This window comes from Tachysurus fulvidraco, chromosome 26, assembly GCF_022655615.1.
Source record: "Tachysurus fulvidraco isolate hzauxx_2018 chromosome 26, HZAU_PFXX_2.0, whole genome shotgun sequence".
NCBI classification, from domain to species: Eukaryota; Metazoa; Chordata; class Actinopteri; order Siluriformes; family Bagridae; genus Tachysurus; species Tachysurus fulvidraco.
Window position 1 is genome coordinate 11,816,683 of NC_062543.1, and position 23,800 is coordinate 11,840,482.

Consider the following 23,800-nt stretch of genomic DNA (forward strand, 5'->3'; position numbering starts at 1 on the left):
GAAGCTTGCGCTGTTTATTTTTGTTCTTGTCTGTTGTTTACTTCATGCTCCTGAACATCATTTAACCCCGTGATCATTTTTCTCTTCAGCTTGTTTTCTTTGTAATGAAGTAAATGCCACTGTTCAGCTTCCTCCAGAAGGCTTTACGTCTAAAACCGGATTCCTATAAAAGCTCATTTCTAATTGTTAAAAATGATCTACAAATAAACTGAATTTAGAACTGAATACAATTAATGTTAAACTCGGTGGAAGGGTAAAGTTAGCTGAGGTAAAGTGAACTGACGAGCGAATTGAATTGGTGGATGAATTGATTTGAATTGGAGAGTCAATTGAGTTGAATTAAACAGAATTCGATTGAAGAATGACTAGTTGTACTGGAAAGTAAATATAGTTGAATTGGAGAGTCCACCGAGTTGAATTGAGTTGATTGGCAGCAAATAGAATTGATTCGATGGAATGGTTTTCAACTTAATTCCGTGTTCAAGTGAGTGAATCAAATTTCAATTCAGTAGAATTTAACTGAAATCTCGTTGAATCTGAGACCGCTCACTCTTCACTGTCAATTCAACTGATTTCTGAGTTGAACCAAACTGAACTGATTACTGGATAGAATTGAATAGAGGAGTTGATACTGTACACTGAAGAGTGGAGTGCATTTAATTAGAAGTGAGGGGGGGCACGATGGCTTAGTGGTTAGCACGATCGCCTCACACCTACAGGGTTGGGGGTTTGATTCCCGCCTCCGCCTTGTGTGTGTGGAGTTTGCATGTTCTCCCCGTGCCTCGGGGGTTTCCTCCGGGTACTCCGGTTTCCTCTGGGTACTCCGGTTTCCTCTGGGTACTCCGGTTTCCTCCCCCGGACCAAAGACATGCATGGTAGGTTGATTGGCATCTCTGGAAAATTGTGTGTAGTGTGTGAGTGTGTGAGTTTAGTGCCCTGTGATGGGTTGGCACTCCGTCCAGGGTGTATCCTGCCTCGATGCCCAATGACGTCTGAGATAGGCACAGGCTCCCCGTGACCCGAGAAGTTCAGATAAGCGGTAGATAATGAGTGAATGAATGAATCAACTTAAAGTGAAGAGTGAATCAAACTGAAATTGAATTGAAGAGTGAATCGAACATGATCGATTAGTTAGTTAGTTTATCTGATTTAACTTATTAAGTATTATTAAGTAATTAATTAAATTATTAATTAAGAATATTAAGTAAATTGACTTGAAGTAAAAAGAGTCTGATCTTAATGAGCGAATGTGGTCATGTTTAGTATACACTCACCGTCCACTTTATGCAGTTTTCCAGTAAGCCAATGATGTGACAGCAGAACACTTTGTCCAGTATTTTATTAACATTTCATTTTTTTAATCTTTAATTATGCATATATGCCAGGATAATTGTGTCAGAACAATTGCTGAATATAAATGAATCCTGAACACAATAACTTGTGGGAAGGAGAGAGGACACATTTATGCCAAATAATTCACGTTATGGCTTTTTTTTTTTTTTTTTTGTGCTTCAGGGCAATTTGCCTCTAAAGCTTGTGACCATCAAGTATTTTTCTGATCAGAATTTTAAAACGACAGTCACTTGGAACTCTGATGCCATTTCAGTCAATTATAGATTATATTATTAAATATATTTCTCTTTCTCACTCATTCCCATTTTGCCTGAAAACAGCCATTTAATCCCACGCATGCTTTCGTATTCAGAGTGTTATAACTCCTTTCTAATGAATGGCCCTTTCTCGCCAACGTTCAAAAGCCTCCGCTCATACTTAACCCCTTAAAATCCCAGCATAATATTCAGTTAATATTCACAATGCATAACACCATGTAGATGCAGGTCAAGAACTTCAGTTAATGTTCACATCGAACATCAGAATAAGGAAAAGTCTGCTCTTTAACGGTGCCATGGATGTTGGGGCCAAATTGACTGGTTTGAGTTTTTCCGAATCTGCTGATCTCCTGAGATTTTTACAACAGAATTTAATCTTATGGGTGGAAATACTCTTGTTGAGAAGAGGTCGAGATGGAAGAGGAAAATGCCCAGATACCAGTCCCTCTCGAGACATCCGTGGTGAGCGGAAAAGCATCTCAGAATGTGAAGCTCAAAACTTGAGGTGGAGTGGAGACTGATGTTTGTGAAAATCCCAGGATCAGCAGTATCTGAAATGCCCGAACTAGCCATTCTGACTTGGACTAGGTTTTTTCCCCCCATGTGAACATCACCTGAAGCTCTTCACGATTTTATCCATTGCTCTTCTGCCACATGATTGGCTGATTTTAGAGACCTGCATGAAAGTGCAGGTGTTCCTAATAAAGTGGATGTGTATATGGCCTTCATAGAAAATGTGCCTCCACAATACTTCTCGGTGCCTCACAGATGATTAAACGACCTCAACATGGCTTGTGGCGTAACAGGAGCCCAAAGATGTGCTTCTCAGTTCAAACAATAGTGCGCTTCGAATCTCTTCATATAAACCCGGGGAATGAATCAGTGTTGTGCCATACACATCGTTCCATGGTGGAAGGTCATTCAAAAGTTATTGCCTCTTTTGTACGGGCAGGCTTCTCCTTTCTTTCTTTCTTTGCTTTTTTTTTTTTTTTTTTAAGCAAATGACCCTTAATCATCTTTAAAGCGATTTGCTGTTCTCTAAGCTCAGAGGAAGACAAACAGCTATATCCATCACCGTGGCCATGTATGCACCTCAATTACGTGGAGATATGCGGGCGTATCTGGCAAGCCCTTCATCACTGTCTCCTAGCACCAATGTCTTTCCCAACGTCTGCCAATAATCCCATTTCCCCAGCAGTTAAACGTGCAGTATGTAAATGCCAGAGGTTGTGTTTTAATAAAATGAGTTCAGGAGAGGTGCTTTTCTTAAGAACAAATCATTGTTCTCGAGGAAAAAAATCAAATGTAATATAATTGTACTGCCTGTATTTAATAATCTGCGTACAGCTTCTCATAATGCTGCAACAGCAAAGCAAGCTTTGAACTATTTGAAGTAAGGAAATAAACACTTTAAAGGTTGTCCTCTTGTTGGAAATTAAAAATAATAATAATAAAAAAAATTATATATAAGTGGAGGGTTGTCTAAGGCGGAGGGTTGTTCGGTAATTAAAATAAACAAAAATAACAAATCATTAATAAATGACACCGTACTTTTTTTTTTTATCCATTTATAGCTACATTTAATTAGTTCCTCATAACACATCACTTACCAACCACTGGCTTTTATCAAATTGATCACATAAGTGAAAGGAGGAACTAATTAAATGTAGCTATGAATAAAATGTCTAAAAAAAAATCCAAACAAAAAATTCATAAATAACGACGTGCCAAAATTTTATCCTTTTTATAGCAACATTTAATTAGTTCCTCTTATAACGACGGGCTTAATCACGTCTATAATGTGATAGGAGGAACTATAAATGGATAAATTTGTCATTTAAGATGTTTTTGTTATTTTTATTTTTTATTTATTTTTGTATGTTCTATTTTTTTATTTTAACTGTCAACATTTTTTTATAAGAGGAATAAAATCCTGTTGTTGGGGGGGGGGGGGGGCTGGTGGTGGTGTCAGTATCAGCTGTAAAACAGATCCCTCATCGAGCTTCTCTTTCTCTTGCGGTTATACTAATACAAAATAAACATGCCAAATAAATAGTATCATAGTAAGACTTTCACGTGTTACAAAGCAATAAAAGTGGAGACTCCTTCCATAAACATTGAATTAAATAAGCATCACTGCCTTACTGTGAACTTCACCGTCTATTATAATAATAATAATAATTATTATTATTATTATTAGCCTAATTTTAATTAAACGAGCAAATTGTTACTATAGAAATGATAACGCACGCATGTTTATACATAGCGTCCGATTTGAATTACAGCCATTAGAGAAAAATTAATCAGCACCTTCCAACCAATCAGATTCGAGAATCCAGCAGATCCGTTGTAAATAACGATATGAAGTGTAATAATGATTTCTTACAGTCCTTCCTAGCTGTACAGTGTGTTACAAAAAAAATGTCCTCTCCTGCCCTTCTCTTTCAGGCGCTTTTTTCTGCACATGGAAAAAAGACAAACCTGAATGCAGTAAAACGATCTTTCACAAAACCTATTGAAATGAGAATCATGGAAAAAAAAAATCACATGTAGCACGGTGTAGAAATAGGCGCAGTTGCGCACGAATGAGTTTTATACAGAAAAGAGTGCAGACTCTCTGTTAACACTTTGTCTAATCTTTTATTAACAATTTTGTGTTTTGTCTTTTATTATGCATACATGCCAAGATGATTGTGTCACACTTAACGCTGAATATGAACGAATCCTGAACAGTTGTTTGTTTTGTTAATTATTTATTTGTCTTTGCTTCAGAAAAATTTGTGAGCATCTAATGTTTTCTGAGCATAATATTTAAATGACGGTCACTTGGAACACTGACACCATTTCATCTCTTTCACGCTCTGAAAACCATTGTTTAAAAATGGTATAACTCGTTTCTAATGATCGGTTTTAATTACATTTAGCCCCTTGGATTCCTAGCTTAATATTCGGTTATTTATTTAAGGAGTTAAAACACACACGATTCTGATATTGTCTTGAACTCGACTTGCATGGACGTTTGCGCTTCAGCTTATCTTTTTATTACAGAATAATCAACGGTGTCATTTTATTCACAATGAAGTTGAAACAAGGGGGACGTCGTGGCCTAATGTTAGAGAGTCTGACTCTTAACCCTAAGGTTGTGGGTTCGAGTCTCGGGCCAGCCATGACTGATGAGCCATGACCCTTGAGCAAGGCACCGAACCGCCCAACTGCTCCCCGGGCGCCGAAGCATAAATGGCTGCCCACTGTTCCGGGTGTGTGTTCACGGTGTGTGTTCACTGCTGTGTGTGCGCGCACTTGTATGGGTTAAATGCAGAGAACAAAGTCTGAGTATGGGTCACCGTACTTAGCCGTATATCACATCACTAGAATATAACAAGGGATTTCAAAGCTTGCCGTGGTCGTGCGTACGATCAATCATCGGTGTATAATATAATAGGAGGCCGTAAGCGGATGTACTGTACTGGCTCAAGTGCTGTTTCACTATAGAAACGAGTTTCAATTTAGATTAAATGGTGCAGCAATCAGAGTGTTTAAAAAAAAAAAAAAAAACAGCACGTGGCATCGTGAATAATGGAAAAACACGCGAAACTAAAACGAACAAGTGTCTGTAGTGTCTTAGTAAATGATTATTACTGAAACAGAATTTCAGTCTGTTCTTTCGACTTGATGACTCACTCAGAAGGTTTACTCTGGCAATCTCTGGCACTAGACTTGAATAATCCTTGTTTTCCCAGCCCATGAAACAGCCCTGTGATTTATAATGCTGCCTTAATGACAGCAGATAAATCCCAACATCTCTGGGGAGAAATCAAGTGTGTGTGTGTGTGTGTGTGTGTGTGTTTTGCCTGCATTACATAGCATACACGGTTGCACAGACGTTTACACGCTGGTTTTCTCCCCAGAGAGCTGATGTTGCGCCGCAGGGAGTGAAGGTAGCGGAGACTAAATAAATACACAAGGAGAAATGAAAAGAAAAAAAAGTGCCACCTACTGACTCGTACAAGCGTTTCGACTGCAAAACGAATTCAAATTCGTTAGGAGTTTCATTCATCACAGGTTATGTGATCCTAAAGCTTAAGACAAATGAGAACACTGACCGTTTCACTTGCTAAAAGACTCTAATGTACTATTCCACACTTCTTTTTTTATACAGAATGATGTAAACAGAAGAAAGTCCATTGTAGAAGACTTAAATATTCAGAGTAGGTTATTTGCTTTGCATTTAAAATAAGTAATTAATGCAGGTGTTCGCTTTAGGTCAGAGCCTTCGTGTTTGTTTTGTGCTTTGTGAGCTTTGTCATGTCTGTAATACATAAAAAACTAAATAAATATTGTTGAATTAAGCGTGTTCACTACACACTGGATTATTATTTTTTCTTTTTTTCCATACAATAGTGTATATAATATAATAGTGACTCAATCTGATGACTTCCTTTTTTCAGCTGATTCTTAGTTTAGCTTTTGCCAGGGATTTGTAGAGAGGAAAAAAAAAACATTAGCTTATTTGGTAGAAAAAACATTTAATCATGACACCGAGTCAGTTTAACCTCAGGGATATAAATGATATGTCATAGATATGTTATATAGACCTACAGTCTGGAGATGCTGTTGGGGAACGTTATGCTGCCTGCAACGTCATCCAGAATGACTTTTGTGGTAGTCCGGGGAGGAATATCATTGGAGAGTCGCACAGACCTCCACGCCACTTGTTAGCCAGCAGTATCTTTTACTACTGTTAGTTATTGATGTGGAATCCTCTGAGCCATTGTCAGACATTATGCTGGTGCAGGAGGCTATGGCTTCCTCCTGATGCATGACAACGTGCCTAGAGTGTTTAGCCAGATTCTGGATGACAAAGTTATTGATGTCATTGACTGACCCTCACGTTCCCCAGACCAGAATCCAATTAAAAATCTCTGGAACGTAGCACCGCAGACTGTCCAGGAGTTCACTGATGCCCTGATCCAAGAGTCTAGAAGATCCTCAGGACAATAACCATACACAGTAGTGACTTACATTATGAGCAGGTATGATAAAAACCATGCAAGTTGAAATTAATTAACCAAGTAATTGAAATTCATTACTTTTTGGTGTGATTTTGAATCCAGCCCTCGTTTGGGTTGAAGATTTTGATTTCCATTGGTCGTTCAATATCAATGTATACAAGTAAAGATTTACATTTTTTTTTTTTTTGAGCAGAATATTTAACTGATTAAAGATGTCGGTTCCATTATGCAAGATGTGGTGAAATGTAGTGAAATATGCTGTGTAAGCAAAAATAATGTATGAAATGTAAGCTGCTGTTTATCTTTTTTTCTTTCTTGTTCGCTTCCCCCCCCCAAGCCAAAGAAAAGAATTAATTTATTTATACTGATTGACAAGGGAAAAAATTATGCTGCTACTCCATTAGTTGGAAATATTCAGCTGCAAAATTCCCATTCAATATTTTTGGTTTTATATATTTTTTTGTAATTATAGAGAACTGATTTTATGATTTTACTGATGATGCCACTTAAAACTACAACTGATATGAACAGTTTTTATATGAAGGCGCGGGTCTACGGTTTTGCATTCAAGTCTCCATCAGTGACCAGTTCAACAAAATAGACTAAAATTAATTTCCTGGTTATGCAATCAATTTGTTTTGACTATAAATCGTTTCCCGTCTATAACTGGGTCACAATTATATAATCACACTCCTTCTAGTTTCACCCAGATGTGGTTCGCTTTTCAGTCTGGTTCCTCTCAAGGTTCCTTGGTCATTTCATCTCAGGGAGTTTTTCCTTACCACCTTCGCCTTTTTGCTTGCTCGTGAGGAATAAACGTTCGTATTCATGAAGGTAAAAGTTTTGTTCTGTATTGAATTTATATATTTCTGTAAAGACACTTACGATCCTGGTTTGATTTCATAACAAAGAGCTCAACGCATTCTGCATTCATCGTGATAGGAATCGAAGGTGCTGCTTTTTTCCGCTGCATGTGGGAAAACTTAGCATGCTCCGGGAGGTCAGAGTTTAAAAAAACAACACACAACAAAAAACCAAGCACCTATACAAATGTAAATCATTTTAGATTTATAAGCTTGGCTTTGTTTTTTGGTATATTTTTTGAGCAGTAAGATGTAGCAGTGCACTCTAAGGTTAAAATGTGTGAAGGCTGGAAGGTCTGCATTAGGTGGTTTGAGTGCCTTTGTTATGTGCATGAACAATTTTTTATATGGTCTCTGAGAATGTAAACATTATAGCATAGCAACGACTCTTTGTCACACGATGAGCAATAAACGAGGCAAAACACAAAGGTTTCTGTAGTGTATTTTCATAAGTACTTACATATAATCGGGGAATACAAGGGTGTTCATGGTTTTTTTTTTTTTTTTTTTGTGATTTTTTTTTTTGTTTAAATCCAGGAAAATACAGGAAGTCGTAACAGTGCTCTGTACATTGAGTGAGGCAGCACGGCACTGCCATTTCCGTGCTTTAGCAGTTTCCCATAGAGTCGAGCTTTAACGTACAAGTCCACATCAGATGATGAGGTCAGGGCAAAGCCCTAGTAGCACCTCCTTTGGAAAACAGACAGTGTGATTTTCAAAATGGCAAACTGTTTGCACATCCGTATACATGAAGGAAAGAAATGCAACATGTTGGTAACATTCTTTCATGACATTGAAATTATTAAAGGTAAACTGTGGACAAAGTGTGTGTGAGTTGCTACTAGAACCTTGCCAGTAATTTTATTAAGCATTAACACCCTTATGGTTAATCTTAATGATACATTGGGTTGGTGTTACTCCGTTTTGATTTTACATTCATCCTGAGCCACCATCGCTGTACGTGTTGAATTGCATTTGGGTCGGAAAGCAAAAATATTTTACTAACACTTAACGGGTAGAACCTTGAAAGTGAAGAACATTTGGAAAAATAGCATGAAAAATATACAGGATGTCCTGTTTCCCATTTCATTTACATAAGTTAAATAAATTCCATAAGCTCCAGTAAATAATTTTAATAGAAACTTTGTAATTTTCTGCAAATGGAGTTCAGGAGATGCTGCAGGGGTCAGTATTAGGTCCTCTGTGATTCTGAGTGCAGAATGTTGCACCATTTAGCCAGGAAAAAAACAACAACAACAGATAAACCAAATGACACAAATACATTTATAGTCATGTAATTAATGGGTGCACATGAGCAAGACACGAGTTACACACAATGGAGAAATGAAGGTGCTTGTGAACAAATGAAATTGATCAAATCCCTAAAACAGTCTTTTCCCCCAACCTACTAAGTTGAACTAGCCGTTTTCAGTGCATACACTGACTTTAATGTGCGCTATTAAAAAAATCTACCGTGTCTATATAATCTGTGTATCAATAAAGTTGCAAAAATGTAAATAACTAAAGAAATCAAATATGTCATAAAACTCAAATTCAAACAAGGGGTAATTTTGCTTTTTTCCCTAGGCATTTACTCGTATAAAAAAGGCAAGCATAATAAAGCATGACTTCCATTCTTATTTTAATCATTAAAAAATAATTAATATGAACAAACAACTGGTATAAATAAGAGTAAAAAATTCCGGGAAAAACAAAGTTAGTGATCACTACAACACAGATTCACGCATCTTGCATTAGCTCAAGTAGCTTTCTCCTGTTTTAATTAGCGTTGTTTCCTTGGGAAAAGTATGACCTATACTTTTGATTAAAAAACAAAACAAAACAAAAGACATTGAAATGATGGACAAATCTGACCGCTACAGAGGTGCCAACATTGTTAACAGAAAATTCTAGCAAGCCAAGAGAAGCAGGAAAAAACATCTCACATCTCTCTTCCTTTCCCCTTCAGTGAATTTGCCGATTTTATGAAAACTTAAATGTTAGCCTTAACCGTAGACGTCAGGACCATGGTATCTATCCTCTCTCACGAGAAAAACTAAAGCATAAACGTTAATTAATAATGAGTGTCGGTAGACAATAATATGGTATGTACACGAGGCAAAATGTCTGAAATTGCATGCATGTAAAGCATGTCACAACATTATATGTCCTCTACTGGTCTTTATGTATGTATGTATGTATGTATGTATGTATGTATGATTAGATAATTATTACAAGACACACATTTACAAATCTGGGAGGAATAACAGCTGGCGGATTCTCAAACTCTCCTTTCATGCATACAAATGCTGGAGATATGAAGATATTTTACTGTCATAACATACAAGCACCCCTTTACCTCTGCTAATTTTAATTTCAATTACACATAGTAGTCTGGGTAGCTACCCGTTTTTTTGTTTTTTGTTTTCTTTCTTGTGTTGACCTTTTGGGATGCAAACAAACATGGTGTCAACACAAAGGATGTGATTCAAACTGATTTAATAAGGCATCTGACTTCATCAGGAAAGTGAGTGAGCCAAAAGATGTCATGCCCAATGGGTGTGGTATGATGTAGAAAATGCTACACATGTGAAAGATTATAATAGTACAAAAAAAAAAAATTAATGTCACTAATATGATGCTGAACAATGGGAAAGAGAGACAATATTTGTCAATACTGGCCAAAATGCTGTACTGTCTCTGATATTTCTTGAATGGTAGCCAATGATGGTACGAGGACAACCCCACCTAAACACCTTTCTCTGAGTAAAATGGAAATCTGCACTACAAAGGCCTCTTTGTTGGAGAAGAATACTCAGATGTTTGAAAAAGAGAACGGAAAAAAACAAAAAAAAAAAACAACAACAAAAAAAAAACAACATACGGACACAGTGCGGCATTCCTCTGCGAAATATCCTGTCCATGGCAGGGTGACCCATATCTTCTCATGGAGCACTTGAGGAATCCATTTTGACACCATTGCTCAGAACTCCCTGCTCAGAACTCCCTTTTGAGATCGTATGTCCTCTTCACCTGAGAAAGGATGACATACACTCTATAGCCATTTGTGCTAGAGATTAAAAGATCATCTAGTCTCGTATTTGGCTTTCCATCCACGGTTTAAAGTAAAAGTTCCAAAAAAAATCTGTGAACGTTTTAAAAGAGCAAGAGCACTGTGCAAAGTAACACCCAAGGAGAAACAGGACAGGAGGTCCTTAGTCACCTTCTCCATTTGTGTGAAAAGATAAGTTCTTAAGAGTAAGGGGAAAAAGATAAGATTAGAAAGGTAAGGTTAGTTTTAAGAAATCCCAAAGCCACCATTAGGCTATTTCTTTTATCCTGCGCATGTAGTTGTGTAGTTCTTCAGGGTCCTGGAACCCCATGTCCTGACACACCCACTGGATATCATCATCGTCTGCAATGGGGATGGAGTTGTAGGGCAGCTCGTCAGCAGGAAGTGTGGTGAAGGTGGTGAATTTGACTCGCTTGCGCTTGGACGTGGGAGAACTTGCATCTTCGCCATGCTCCTTGGTGGAGCCGCCTGAGCTGCCATCTCCTCGCCCATGCACTTGGCTTTGTACACTTGTCTGGGAGCTGCCACTGCTGTGGTGATCTCCATGGCAGCAGGTCTGTGGCCCTTCCAAAGGATTACTTGGACTTTCTGCTGTCTGGGGTGAAAGGTCACTCTGAGCTTGTAAGGGCCGCCCATTTCCTAGGAACACCCAGTGGTGGGAGTGGTCCATGTTGGCTTGACCTTCAGGTGGTATTCGCTTGTGGCGGTACTTGAGAACAAACACAATGCAGTTGATCAAGAAAACCAGAATGGCCAGGCAAAAAACACCCAAGAGGGCATACATGCCGATCTCCAAGTCAGTCATGCTACGAGGTGAGTGAGTAAACACTTCGTCTTCACCTGCTTCCTCCACGGTAGGACGGTCCTGGTTACTGATAGTGGGAAAGTTGGTATAGTCAATTGGTACACTTGCAGGCTGCTCGTTGGACGGCTCATATCCAGTACCACCCATGTTAGGATCAAGGATCGGTCTCCCTGTATTGAGCGGCGGTTTGGTCTCCACCTCCACCTCTTCCTCTTCCTCCTCAGAGTCCTCTTCAAGACCAAACCGCACTTTCACATGAACCGGAGAAGAAGCGATAACACTCTTTCGTTTAGTCTTCTGGCACGCTTCGCATATGGTCATTTCCACACGTACAAGCTCCCCGGATCCCTCCCCCTCTGCGACGATGACCGGCCACCTTTGCTGAGGCTCCTGGGAAACAGAAGCCACCTTATCATCCAGTGTTGAGGCATTAAGGTTGTAATCCTTTGGGTCATATATACTTAGTGGGGCTGCTGTGTTGTCACTGAAGTAAGCCCAAATGGAAAGGCTGGCTTCCTGCAATATAAAAACGTGAGGAAAGGAAAATATGGATCAGTCGTCACATTAATATTCCACGTAAGAACCACACTTCACTGGCACTGCCACTTTTATCACAAAACAAAGAACCACAACCAAAAAAATTATTAGCGTAGAAACAACCATCTTACTACTTTATGTTTAAATGGATATAAAACTGAAAACAAAACCAGCTATAGGTTGACCAATACACATTTATTTTAATAAATATCTTTGGGGAAATAAAAAGAGAATTGCTGCAAATCATATAGGGACAAACTACGTATGCTGCAGGGATCCGTAGAAGGTCCTCTGTGAATCTGTCTGTTTACTCGCAATTTGTATTAGCAAACTTTAGCCTTTAAGTGCAGAGCTCCTACGCAAAATGCATAAATGTTATGCGTGCAACGGTGAAATAAAATGACACGCATGACAGTCTTTCAGAGAAACTGTGCATGTTTATTACATAACAGATACCCATAACCCATAAAAATACCCATGACTAAAGGATTCATCAACTAAAATAAATAAATAAACATAGAGTATGTGCTTTGCTTGTTATGCATCCCAGGCATGGCACTGGCTTTGAGGTTTTTAGTTTGTCATTTGTTTGTCCTTGAGGTTTAATTAAGCATTATCATATCTAACCTTAGCATTCACTTCATTAGTATTGGCAAAGCATCAATAGCAGCTTGTGTCTCTTCTATGCAATCAAGTCTTTGTTTGAACCACTAAATGCTAACCTCAAAGCTACCTTGCCATCATATATACTCATGGTGAAGCTTGCTAAGAAAGAACAAGGTGCCTTTACAAGCCATTGAATCATGTCTGTCAGGAACATGGACTGAAGTGAAATGGCACTGACGTAAACAGTCGCGTTCATATCGCACATGGAACAACCTGTGGTTTAATAGACCACTTTCCTTTTGCTCCCACTTACAGCTGAAATGAAAGCAACCCATGCCTGATGGAAGTCTAGAAAAAGGACAAGGAAAAGCTATTTTGACGTGATGATTTTTCACCATCAAGAAGGTTTTTCTTTGTCCACCCCATTCTTTTTCCACCCTCCTCCCATACACACATAGGGAAGTACTTCACCTGGCTACACACTGTCTTTGACCACCTACACTAGCGTAACTGAAGTTCTGCCCTAGTCGGACATAAGAAGTGGCCTTTGGCATGTACGGTTCATTTAAAACATTGAAGCAGACATGTTTTTCTGGTGAACCCATGACCTTCGCTTTGGGAACACTTAGCTGTTGAGAAAAATGTGTAATAGTAGTTTTGTGTGGCCAAGAACTTTGGTTTTATGCCCACAGCATACGACAAATCATTGTTTGTACATATCAGTCAGACATACAAGAGCAGAGACCTTGGGTGTATAGGTTTAGTTCACCAAATATATAATATAAAGTGGGCCACTGGAAAGGGTTTCTATTCTTTCTAAATTTACATTTTTTTTATGTTCTAAGTGGTAGAGGTAGAAACCTACCTGCAGAAACACTTGGGAGGAAAACCAAGAGGTAGAAATGCCAGTAATGTCAATAGGGTGTGTGAATGCTAGCTTTCACAGTTCCTTAACATCACCTACATCACTCTACAAATTCACAACTATGATTTTTTTTTAAATCCAGGTCACGCACTTAATATTTTTGTTTCTACCTGCTTGGGATATATAACAAACCAAGGCCTCCTATTTGAATCTGTTTAGAACACCCCATCTGTTCTTTCCAAATAATGGCATTTGGTTCTATTCCTTTTGTATATTCGGAATGTGAACTGTGATGACACACAGAATTCATAGGATTAGTACAAGGGAGTAGAGGAGCGAATGAGGGCAATGCATGGCAGGTCCTAACCTGCTACAGCTTTATTCATTTATCATGGATGGCAGATGTATGACAGCGCTCGAGGGCAAACTTTCCCGGACAGCGTAACGACAGCAGTGGCTTCAAGGTTTTCCTTTGAGAACCAAGTGACCAGAACAAAGGACGGGCTTTAATGGTATGAGCATTCATGACCACTGCATTACACTTATTAAATCCACGGGTCGACGAGCTCCGTCTGTGTGTGGTGGCAGCAATTAGCCTTCAATGCATGAGTGGCCAACCATCATTAGATGCTTCCCCCCCCTTTCATATAGAAAAGAGAACAGCGAAAAGATAAAGCTGAGGAGAAAATGTATTGGAACTAGGGAGCATGCCCAAGATGTTGGACAAATTAGCATTCTTGCGTTTATTGGCCCTTGCTCCAAAACACAGGCCTCCAATTAAAGAGTGGGAAGGATCACAAAGCAAATGTACAGTGTTCCCCTGATGCGGGAAAGAAACAGGCATGGTGGCATGTTCTTTGGCTTCTCATTAAGCAGGATGCCGTCTCATTAGGAGCAGTGATACTGGGTGAGATTTGAATTCATCTGAATGTCAAACAAGCCTTTATTGCACCAATGGGGCCCAGTCTGTTAGTGAGCTAGCACTAATTGGCCAGCGGAGTCGAGTATTCGTTTGTCACCACGTAGATGTGTTGATCTAATTCTGATTACACAAATATTAGTGGGGGCAAACAAGCTGCTGTATTGATCACTTAATGTTCTAATAGAGCTAAATCTCTGGGAACAGTGTTTAAAAAATACTTGGTTTCTAAAGATTAATGTCTAAGATGTGTTTATAGAAGGTTACCCATAATTTTCAGTGCAAGAAAATAAAGATCCCTGAAGGAGGACCATGGCTTTCCTTGACAGTGTTTTAAAAAAAAAAGAAAGAACTTCAATTATTAACCTGGTTAACTTTCCTGTATATTCATCCTTTTGAGGACTTTTTCCCACCTGTTCACAAGGTCATCAGTTATTATATCCAAAAGTACATATTTAAAAATAAGTAAATAAAGAAATAAACTTTACTAAATGGTCTCAACAAAGGCATTCTAATGTCAGACTGATATAAATATAAGATATAAATATAAATCTAACCGAATGGGTTAGAACGAGCCAGTCAAAGCCCAGACCCCAATCCGACTCTAAAAGTTTCAGACAAATTCTGAATTGTACCCAATGGTAGTTATACCATTGTATTGTATTGGACCAGGGAACTGCCACAATAAAACTATTTTGTACCTTCAGGTAGCTATAATGTGTAATACTTCTAAATGTTGACTGATCAGTCAGTGATTCAGGCTTATATTAAAGGAGGTTGTGATCATCTTGTACTGAATGTCATAGCTAAGATCCTGGAAGTACCTGTTTAAGGGTGGACAGCGTCTGTAGCCCGGTTGCCTTTGCCACCATGGTGTGACTGTTTCCTGGACTGGGCTGGAGACTCAGGGTGAGACCAGAAATTGCATGGACACGCAGATCCATTATGGAAACTTTATCGTCTAGTACAGAGAACTGTACCTCGCCCAACACGGCCTCCACTGCCAGTGGGGATTCGACCTGAAAAAAATAACAATTTATGATTTTTTTTTTTTTTTTTTTTGGTACGTAACAGGATTTGGAAGTCAAAGAGATACAATATTAATTTTACTAAAATTTTGTCTTGTGTTACTACAAGTTTGTTTTGTTTTGTTTTATTTCATTTTATAATGTAAGGGAGAGAGTATAGATGAAAACTGAAAAGGATAAATATTAGGAAGAATATGAGTGACAGCAAAATGGCAGCATTTAGTGGGTAGTAGTTGTGTGGCCAGAGGGCAGAACTAAGAAGGGGGAAAAAAAATCCAATAGCCAAAGTAGATCCTCAGAGGTCCCTAAAGCTGCAATTTTACAGCCATTATGACCACTTTTCAGAATGCCAAAAGGCAAAAAAAAAAAACACCAGTGAAAGAAAAAATGAGAAACAGGATGCTTTTTTTTAAAGCCTCCTCTGATGTGTGAAACCTCAATTTACCTCCAGAACATGTTTGCACACAAAGCGATACACAGGTGAGTGTCAAATGAAAGGAGAACCGTGGTTATGCCGTGGGAAACATTTAGCTGCCGTTTTTGCGTCCACTTCTTCACTTAGGTTTTTAAATAGAATATAATAGCAGAAATAATTCAAACAGGAGACTGTGAGACAAACTCTAAAATAAAGCGCTGAATTATTGAAAGCAGCTGATTTGCCAGAGTCTCTCCAGCTGGAGTAAGACCGGATAGAGGAAGGAATTAAAAATATTCTGCCAGGATTTGTATCAACGATTTAGTACATGTCTTTTCACAATAAACCCAAAGCTTGGTTAGAAGCAGATTGAGAGATTTAATTCTTTGTTTAATGATCAGTATAATGCCTGACTGTTATCTACACAGTATTATATAGAAAAAGAAAAAAAAAACATTTCTGTATGAAAAGAATAACAATGCTAATGTCTGTAAATCAGAAAAGATTGACTGCATAACGTTCTTCGTGTTGTAGCAGAAAGAAATGTCAAAAATGTCGTGCCTAAAGTAACAACGTGAAAAAAAAATATCCTTAGCTTTTCAAAAACAACTTCTACAAAATAACATTAAACATTATCGATGTTATAAGTTATAGCCGATTATGCCATTATTTTCACTCGCGGTTGAACCCGATTAAAAAAAAACAGAAGCGTAATATTAGTGCCAATAATAGGCTGTATAATGGGCTCAATCACATTGGCTTCGGAGGTGGACGAATTTAACGAGCGACCGAGCGGGCAGCGCAGCGGTTCTTGCCCATTTAGCCCTGAAAGCCTGTAATGGCTTTTAATAGTGCTTGAAAATCTCCAGCCTCTGCGCTGTGCATTTGGCAGTGCGCTGTTATTCCATCTTTTAAAAAAAAATAAATAAATAAATGCCCTCAAAAACGAGAGCTCTCAAAAAGCACCTATGAAGCTTTTTGTATTTTGTACACCAAGCCTCATTAGAAGCTCACATCTGTTAGGACGCACTGTTCGGCCAGGGCCTGAGGGGCTCGGGATCACGCTCAATCGTCTGAGCTGATGGCTTTGTTCTATGTGCGTCATTCAGTGATGTACTGAAGCACGGCCGGACGATGCATCCGGGTCTGAGTCGAAGACGTACGTTAGATACAGCAATGCTCTAGAACGGGCAATTACGGTTCACTAACCGGCCTTTTTATTTGGTACATACAGGAAGGGAGAATGCTAAGGAATACATAATTAAACCAATCACTTTTCTTGACAGTAGTTTTCTTTTTCCTTTACAAGTTGGGGGCATGTTTTAAAGTTGAGGGACTTCTAGCATGTGTGTGTGTGTGTGTGTGTGTGTGTGTGTGTGTGTGTGTGTGTGTGTGTGTGTGTGTGTGTGTGTGTGTGTGTGTGTGTGTGTGTGTGTGAGAGAAAGAGCAAGAGCTAATGCCTGCCAGAAAAGCTCATTTGTTTTAGATTCAGGAAGCTTGCAATTAGTTTCTTGTGCTGGCTGCTACACCTGTGTTTGATGTCTGCATTTTAACAGCCAAAATGCTGTGTACTCGAAGAGCTTTCAGAGACCGCAAACCAGTTTCCCACAAAATTAATTACAGCAGTCGGTATATGCGGCTTTCCAATTAATTCACAAGAGTTCACCTAATCCATTCTAAAACGCAGAGCACGTGATCTCTTTATATAGCTGCTTGAGCCTATTAAACGTAATACTGTTCTGAACAAAGCAATATTGATTCATTTATGTTTGCTCATAACAAATGCATTAAAATATGCATTTCCTGTGATGAATAGTGCACTTAGGGGTTTCTTTGCAACTTTGTTCGGATGGAAAAGTGGCCAAGGAAATGACTCAAAGATTCAAAACTGAATGAGAAATGATTCAACAATACCAAAACGCAAGAATAATTATTCAGAGCTTCAGAATAAAAAAAAATGATTCAGATATTCAAAATGTAAGAAAAATGATTCAACTGATATGACAAAGTGGGGTCACGGTGGCTTAGTGGTTAGCACGTTTGCCTCACACCTCCAGGGTTGGGGGTTCGATTCCCGCCTCCGCCTTGTATGTGTGGAGTTTGCATGTTCTCCCCGTGCCTCGGGGGTTTCCTCTGTGTACTCCGGTTTCCTCCCCCGGTCCAAAGACATGCATGGTAGGTTGATTGGCATCTCTGGAAAATTGTCCGTAGTGTGTGAGTGTGTGAGTGAATGAGAGTGTGTGTGTGTCCTGCGATGGGTTGGCACTCCATCCAGGGTGTATCCTGCCTCGATGCCCGATTATGTCTGAGATAGGCATAGGCTCCCCGTGACCCGAGAAGTTCGGATAAGCGGTAGAAAATGAATGAATGAATGAATGATGTGACAAAATCAAATGCTGATTCAAAGATTCTAAAGTAAATAAACTGTATAAAGATTCACAGATGAAAGAATAATGAAGCGAAGGTTTATAAGAGAAAGAACAATTAACCCAGATAAAAGAACGAACACAGAGATTTAAAGAATGTACGATGACTGAAAGATTCCGAGATGAAAGAATAAGGAAGAAAAGTGAGAGAACAATATGCCAAAGTTTCAAAAGTCTCCTAAATATCCAGAAAATCATTTATAATTTAATCCCATCTTTTGAACCAGTGACAATTTTTTTTTCTCCAGCTAGCATTCAAAATGGAACAGGAGGAGAGCTACACAATGATTTCCAAAAGGCCAGTTCTGCGGTGGCCTTTAATTATTAATGACCTCTTTCCTTCTGTAATTAGAAGTCTTCCTTTGTGTGTGAGAGATGGCTTGATTGCAAGAGATGGAAGGAAAAAAAAAAACAAAGTTTATCCCAGTTGTGTCAAACTCATTTTCAACTCCACACAATAAAGGCACACGCACTCGAATAAATTGAACGACGATGTGGCACGATGTTAATGAATTTTATGGCCCAAGATGTTATCGCCATGCACTGAGGAAAGAAAATAGTACTACAATAGTTCCATCAAACGGATAGAACAGACGAGTAGCACGTTGAGATTTCAGTGAATTTAACCTTTAATGACAAAGCCACTGGGAAGATGAAGCCGAACAAAGAGCTAATCATGCTGACCTTGGAGTCCTAGCAGATATGGACTCAAGTGAACGGGGCTCGCCGTTGCCCATTTTCTCCTACTCAAATATTTTATATGGCCTGGATTTGCTGAGTAAATTAGCCCTGTTATGCGTGAAGAGAGTGAAACCGAGGGAGAATCGAGGACATAAAGATAGTAACATCATCTCTGACATGACATTTGTTTATTCTCTGAGTCATTTTCTATCATGTTGAATACGAGACTAAGGTAAGTTCAGTGACACAGACACAGACTGAAACGTCTAAGCAGATTTATAAGCATGGGGTTTATGTGATGCAGCAAGGCGGTCGTAATTGGGCTTTGCAGATTAGGTTGATTGTTTACTGTCATATCTATGTGGCATCACATTAGGCTAGCCCATTTCCTGGAGATCGCCAGCGTTCCGGCTGTATAATAACACATCTGATCCGCCATCTGAGTCAGCATCAGATGTGTTATTATTACTCACTACACATATTTAGGCTACATTTCTGTCAATGATTCATTTTGGGACTCAGAGGACTCTCTGTGACCTACTTTGATGAAACTCTTTCACTTTACTGCAGATCAAATTTGTGGTCTTGAACAACTCTTGGTCAGAACAATGCACCGTTTCCCCAAGATGGACGTTTGGCCATTTTTGTCTTTCAAAAATCTATATCGTTCATTCATTCATTCATTTTCTACCGCTTATCCAAACTTCTCGGGTCACGGGGAGCCTGTGCCTATCTCAGGCGTCATCGGGCATCGAGGCAGGATGCACCCTGGATGGAGTGCCAACCCATCACAGGGCACACACACACTCTCATTCACACACACACTCACACACTATTTTCCAGAGATGCCAATCAACCTGCCATGCATGACTTTGGACCAGGGGAGGAAACCGGAGTACCCGGAGGAAACCCCCGAGGCACGAGGAGAACATGCAAACTCCTCACACACAAGGTGGAGGCGGGAATCGAACCCCCAACCCTGGAGGTGTGAGGCGAACGTGCTAACCACTAAGCCACCGTGCCCCCCTATACCAGTCATTTTCACTTATTATTAACAAAGTGTAAATAAAGGGAAGTGTCACCAAACCACCTTTTTATTAGGTAATATCAAATCGTTCCTCTTTTCTGTCCCTGCCTTCCTCTAGGCCAGTATTTGAACCAGTGAGTCACTCAGGAGCCAAGTGATTACCATTTTGTGGTTCTTGCAAACAAATAAGCATCACTTGGCTTCAGTGGATAAATTACTCTTTAAACACCCCTTGGCCCTTACCTTCAGAATGGTCGATCCCTGCTCCAGGGCCACCAACACAGTGTGATCCACTAATTCAGCCACACGGGGATCCACGACTTTCAGTGAGTCTTGCACCAGGTCCGTGACGTCCACCTGCCAGTCAGGCCCCAGCATAGTGATCACCTGGTTGGTGCCCTCGCTGGAGGTGGTGTGGAACTGGGTGAGAACCTTCACCTGGGCTCGCTGGTACTGCAGTGTGCAGCCACGGCTCACTTTCCTCTCTTCTTCATCGTCATCATCACTGTCACGAGCTGACCTACAGAGAGAAATAATTGTTTTAGTCTACAGTTTAGTCTCCATTCTTTTTCCATTTCATGGTTCCAGATGTGTCCTGGACGATGCAAGCATGAAAAGCCAAGTGATATAATCAAATATCTCATTTGCTAAATCTACAGGAAATACAAACTTTTTCAGTGCTTGTAGCTCAAAACACTAGTAAATTAGACATGAAACACAAAGTCTTTGGTGATCTATGTTCGAGCTAACCGTGGAATCGGATTAGTACCATCAAATCAGATCACATTTCCATCTAAATGGCCCATCTCAATGAATTCAATTAAGCAGGAAGTAATTCCCCCTCACAGTTCATGTGTACAGAACTGAAAAGCTACAATCTTCATTCTGAAAGACATCGATTGAAAGCTGATGCTTTCCGTTCTGCCAGCCAACAATTAATGCTGGAAGACAGAAGTCAAATGTGAAGATTGAGCTAATTAAAAAAAAAAAACTGGGGAAAACAGCACAATCTTCTCTAATACACGAAACTAGGTTTGGAGATGCAATGATCTGCATCCCAGATTCTTAGCTGGATCTCAGATTGTATCTTTGCCTAAAAGTATGGACACTAAGTGGGCGGTGAAACGATCATGGCTGAATGAAGAACACTTGTAGACCAAACTATTTTAAGAAAGCTCTTCATCTTGAAGTCAGGCATTACCATAAATAGAAGGACACAGTTATTTCTAAGAAAAACAAAGGAACAAACTCCAGGTAAGCGCTAAGAACATAAAGGTCAGGTTAGCTAAAACAAAGTGTTCTGGACAGATGAGACCTTTACCAGTGAAATGGAATGAGGATAGTGTTGAAAAAACAAGCAGTAGCTGCTTTATATTTGCGGCATCACCAGGAACGGCGCCCGATGCCCGTATCTCACAGACGTCCGCTTAATATGACAATTGGATGTAGGGTTATATCGATTTGAACGTTTTGTTCGATCCGATGAGACACTTATTGTGCATTAATATGCTGTGATGGTATGAGGTTCACCCAATATAGACCTAAATATCCTCCAATTAGGCATGTAATTAAACCACATAATCATGGTCTCATTGCAAATGGAAGTAGAGATTCAACAATTCAATTACTAAAGAAACAGTCCAATTACTGAAACCAAACCACTTTGGAAACTTTTGCACTGTTAACCTGTGAAATCTTCCTTAAATTCCACCAAATATCCCAAATTTAATAAGATCCCAGTAAGAGAGAAAGGTAAGGTAACATTTCTCATACACAGATAATACTCAAACATCAGTATTTTTGCTTAGTGCAAAGATGAGCAATAAAGAACTGAGTAAATAAAGGAAAGGGTGAAAAGTAGCCATGCATCGATCCCGATACTTTTAACAGGTACCTGTCCGAAACCATGCTCGTTTACCTATTTTTCCACACTATAAGGCGCACCTAAGAGCGCACCTAAAATCGGTCGTGCACCTTATGTGTTCACCGAGTTCCAAAAATCTGTAAAAATGACTTTAAGGCTCGACTTTGTTTAGCACTCCACTTGATTGACTGTCGGACCATTTCCCGCTGACACGGGGACGTAAATACATACAAAACGTACGCTGGCAGCGATAAACCAATCAGAGAACATTACGTAATACGTACAGTATGTACGCTTACCTCCTAGGTATAACTACCGGTATGTTGCAAAACAACATTTGTTTCTTCCTAACCATTATGTGCTCCACACTCCAGTCCAGTAGGTGCCGGTAAATGCACCTTAAGTTGGTTTGCCATCCGCCAATAAAAATCAGATGCTTACGAGGCACAATTCAAACTACAGGCTATCAGTTACGTGGTTATAAATGGGAATAGAGCTGCGAAAGAATTCAACATCAATGTATCTATGGTTCGGAAGTGCCAAGTTAAGAAGACACAGTAGATGAGGACTTCGATGGATTTGTGGGAGAAGATTGATTAAAAAATAATGTGTGTGTTGTTAAATAGTAGAATAAAGTTCAACTAAACTCACTGTTTTGCTTCTGTTACCTTTTTTTGTGGACCGTATGTTTTAGCATGCGCCTTATAATCCGGTGCGCCTTATGTATGGGTAAAGTACAGAAATAGACCCCGTAATTGAGACAAAGCCTCTGGTGCGCCTTATGGTGCGAAAAATACTGTACATTTGTACACCTTTATACTTGGACTTAATTTGATTGCAGACAATATGTCCCAATGTCAAAAGGAGGAACAAGAGAATTTTCCTATATTACAATTACAACCACACAAAGTCAACCCCTCATTTGGATAAAAACCATATCTTACCTGCGGTCAGGGAGGATTGGGACTCTCCATCCCTTGATGAAGCTAAGGCTGTTATCAGACAGCTGGATGTTTAGAGGCAGCTTAGGCACCCAAACGGTGAGCTCCAGAGCGGTGCTCAGGTGCTCATAACTGAAGATCACGCGTGCATTCATGGAGCCTCGTGTCTCCTTACCATTCACAAACACATAATCACAGCTCATAGACACCTGTGAAGGAAGACATTAAGAAAACAAAGTTAATACCTTACGAAACCTCGGATGAATTCTGTACAGAGCATCGTGCTTAAACACATTTAGTCAAAGATATTAGATTATATTAAACGATCAAACTGAATTTTTTTCCATACATATTGATAAATGAACATCTGTGAAAGGTGGTTGGCAATAAACGAGATTTGCTGTTCAATACCATTTTTTGCTGAGATGCAAAACATACTTCGGTGTGCCGCAAATTCATATGGAACTAATATGAACTTGTACATGAGATTCATTTATAACAATCGCTTGATGCAAAGATTTCTATCACAGTCAACACAGTTTATCGCTCTTCGTTATGTAAATTGTCTTTAATTAGGTATCACAGGCTTTAATCCTTTATACCAGCAACATCAATGTACTTCATGTAAAAAAAAAAAAAAACACAGAAAAAGGAATGCATCACTACATCATGAACAGCTCGGCCCTTTCCCCACTTCAATAACTAGACAGAAACAAACTGTTTTTCTAAGCCAGTCCTTCAATTCCTCTCATGACTCCTTAAACGCACAGTGACCTTTAATAATAGATTACTTAGTGTAATATAAAGATAGATTTTTGCTTTAGGATACATCTATGATTTATCTAGAGGTCTTGGGCAACTGACACCGTAATCAGAGGTTATCTCATCATCCTCATGGAGACAGGTTGGGAGACATAGACTTAGACCCAGTCATGAGATTTATCCCGCATCATTTATTTAGTGCTCACAAGAAGGGAATACACCTTAATTGGAACACTAGTCCATCTCAGAGCATCACACACAAATTCACACACTCCTTCACATTTATGGGCAATTTAGAGGTGCGAAAAGAGTATTTTTTTTTTTAGATGTGGGAGAACACTAAGAAGAAAGCCATGTTGAGACAGA

The 23,800-nt window shown here is 39.3% G+C and overlaps 1 protein-coding gene across 3 annotated transcripts in view; it reads right to left on the bottom strand.

The window, feature by feature from the left end:
- Positions 1-8,603: 8,603 nt before the first annotated feature.
- tmem132e (transmembrane protein 132E) overlaps positions 8,604-23,800 on the bottom strand; it is a 221,593-nt gene continuing 206,396 nt past the window's right edge. For all 3 annotated transcript variants that reach the window (XM_027178640.2, XM_027178641.2, XM_027178637.2), the window contains exons 6-9: positions 22,676-22,881; positions 20,111-20,387; positions 15,115-15,309; positions 8,604-11,879 (exon numbers count right to left, since the gene is read on the bottom strand). In XM_027178640.2, coding sequence (XP_027034441.1) covers positions 10,806-11,879; positions 15,115-15,309; positions 20,111-20,387; positions 22,676-22,881 — 1,752 coding nt within the window. In that variant the 3' untranslated portion in view covers positions 8,604-10,805. The remainder of the gene's footprint in view (positions 11,880-15,114; positions 15,310-20,110; positions 20,388-22,675; positions 22,882-23,800) is intronic.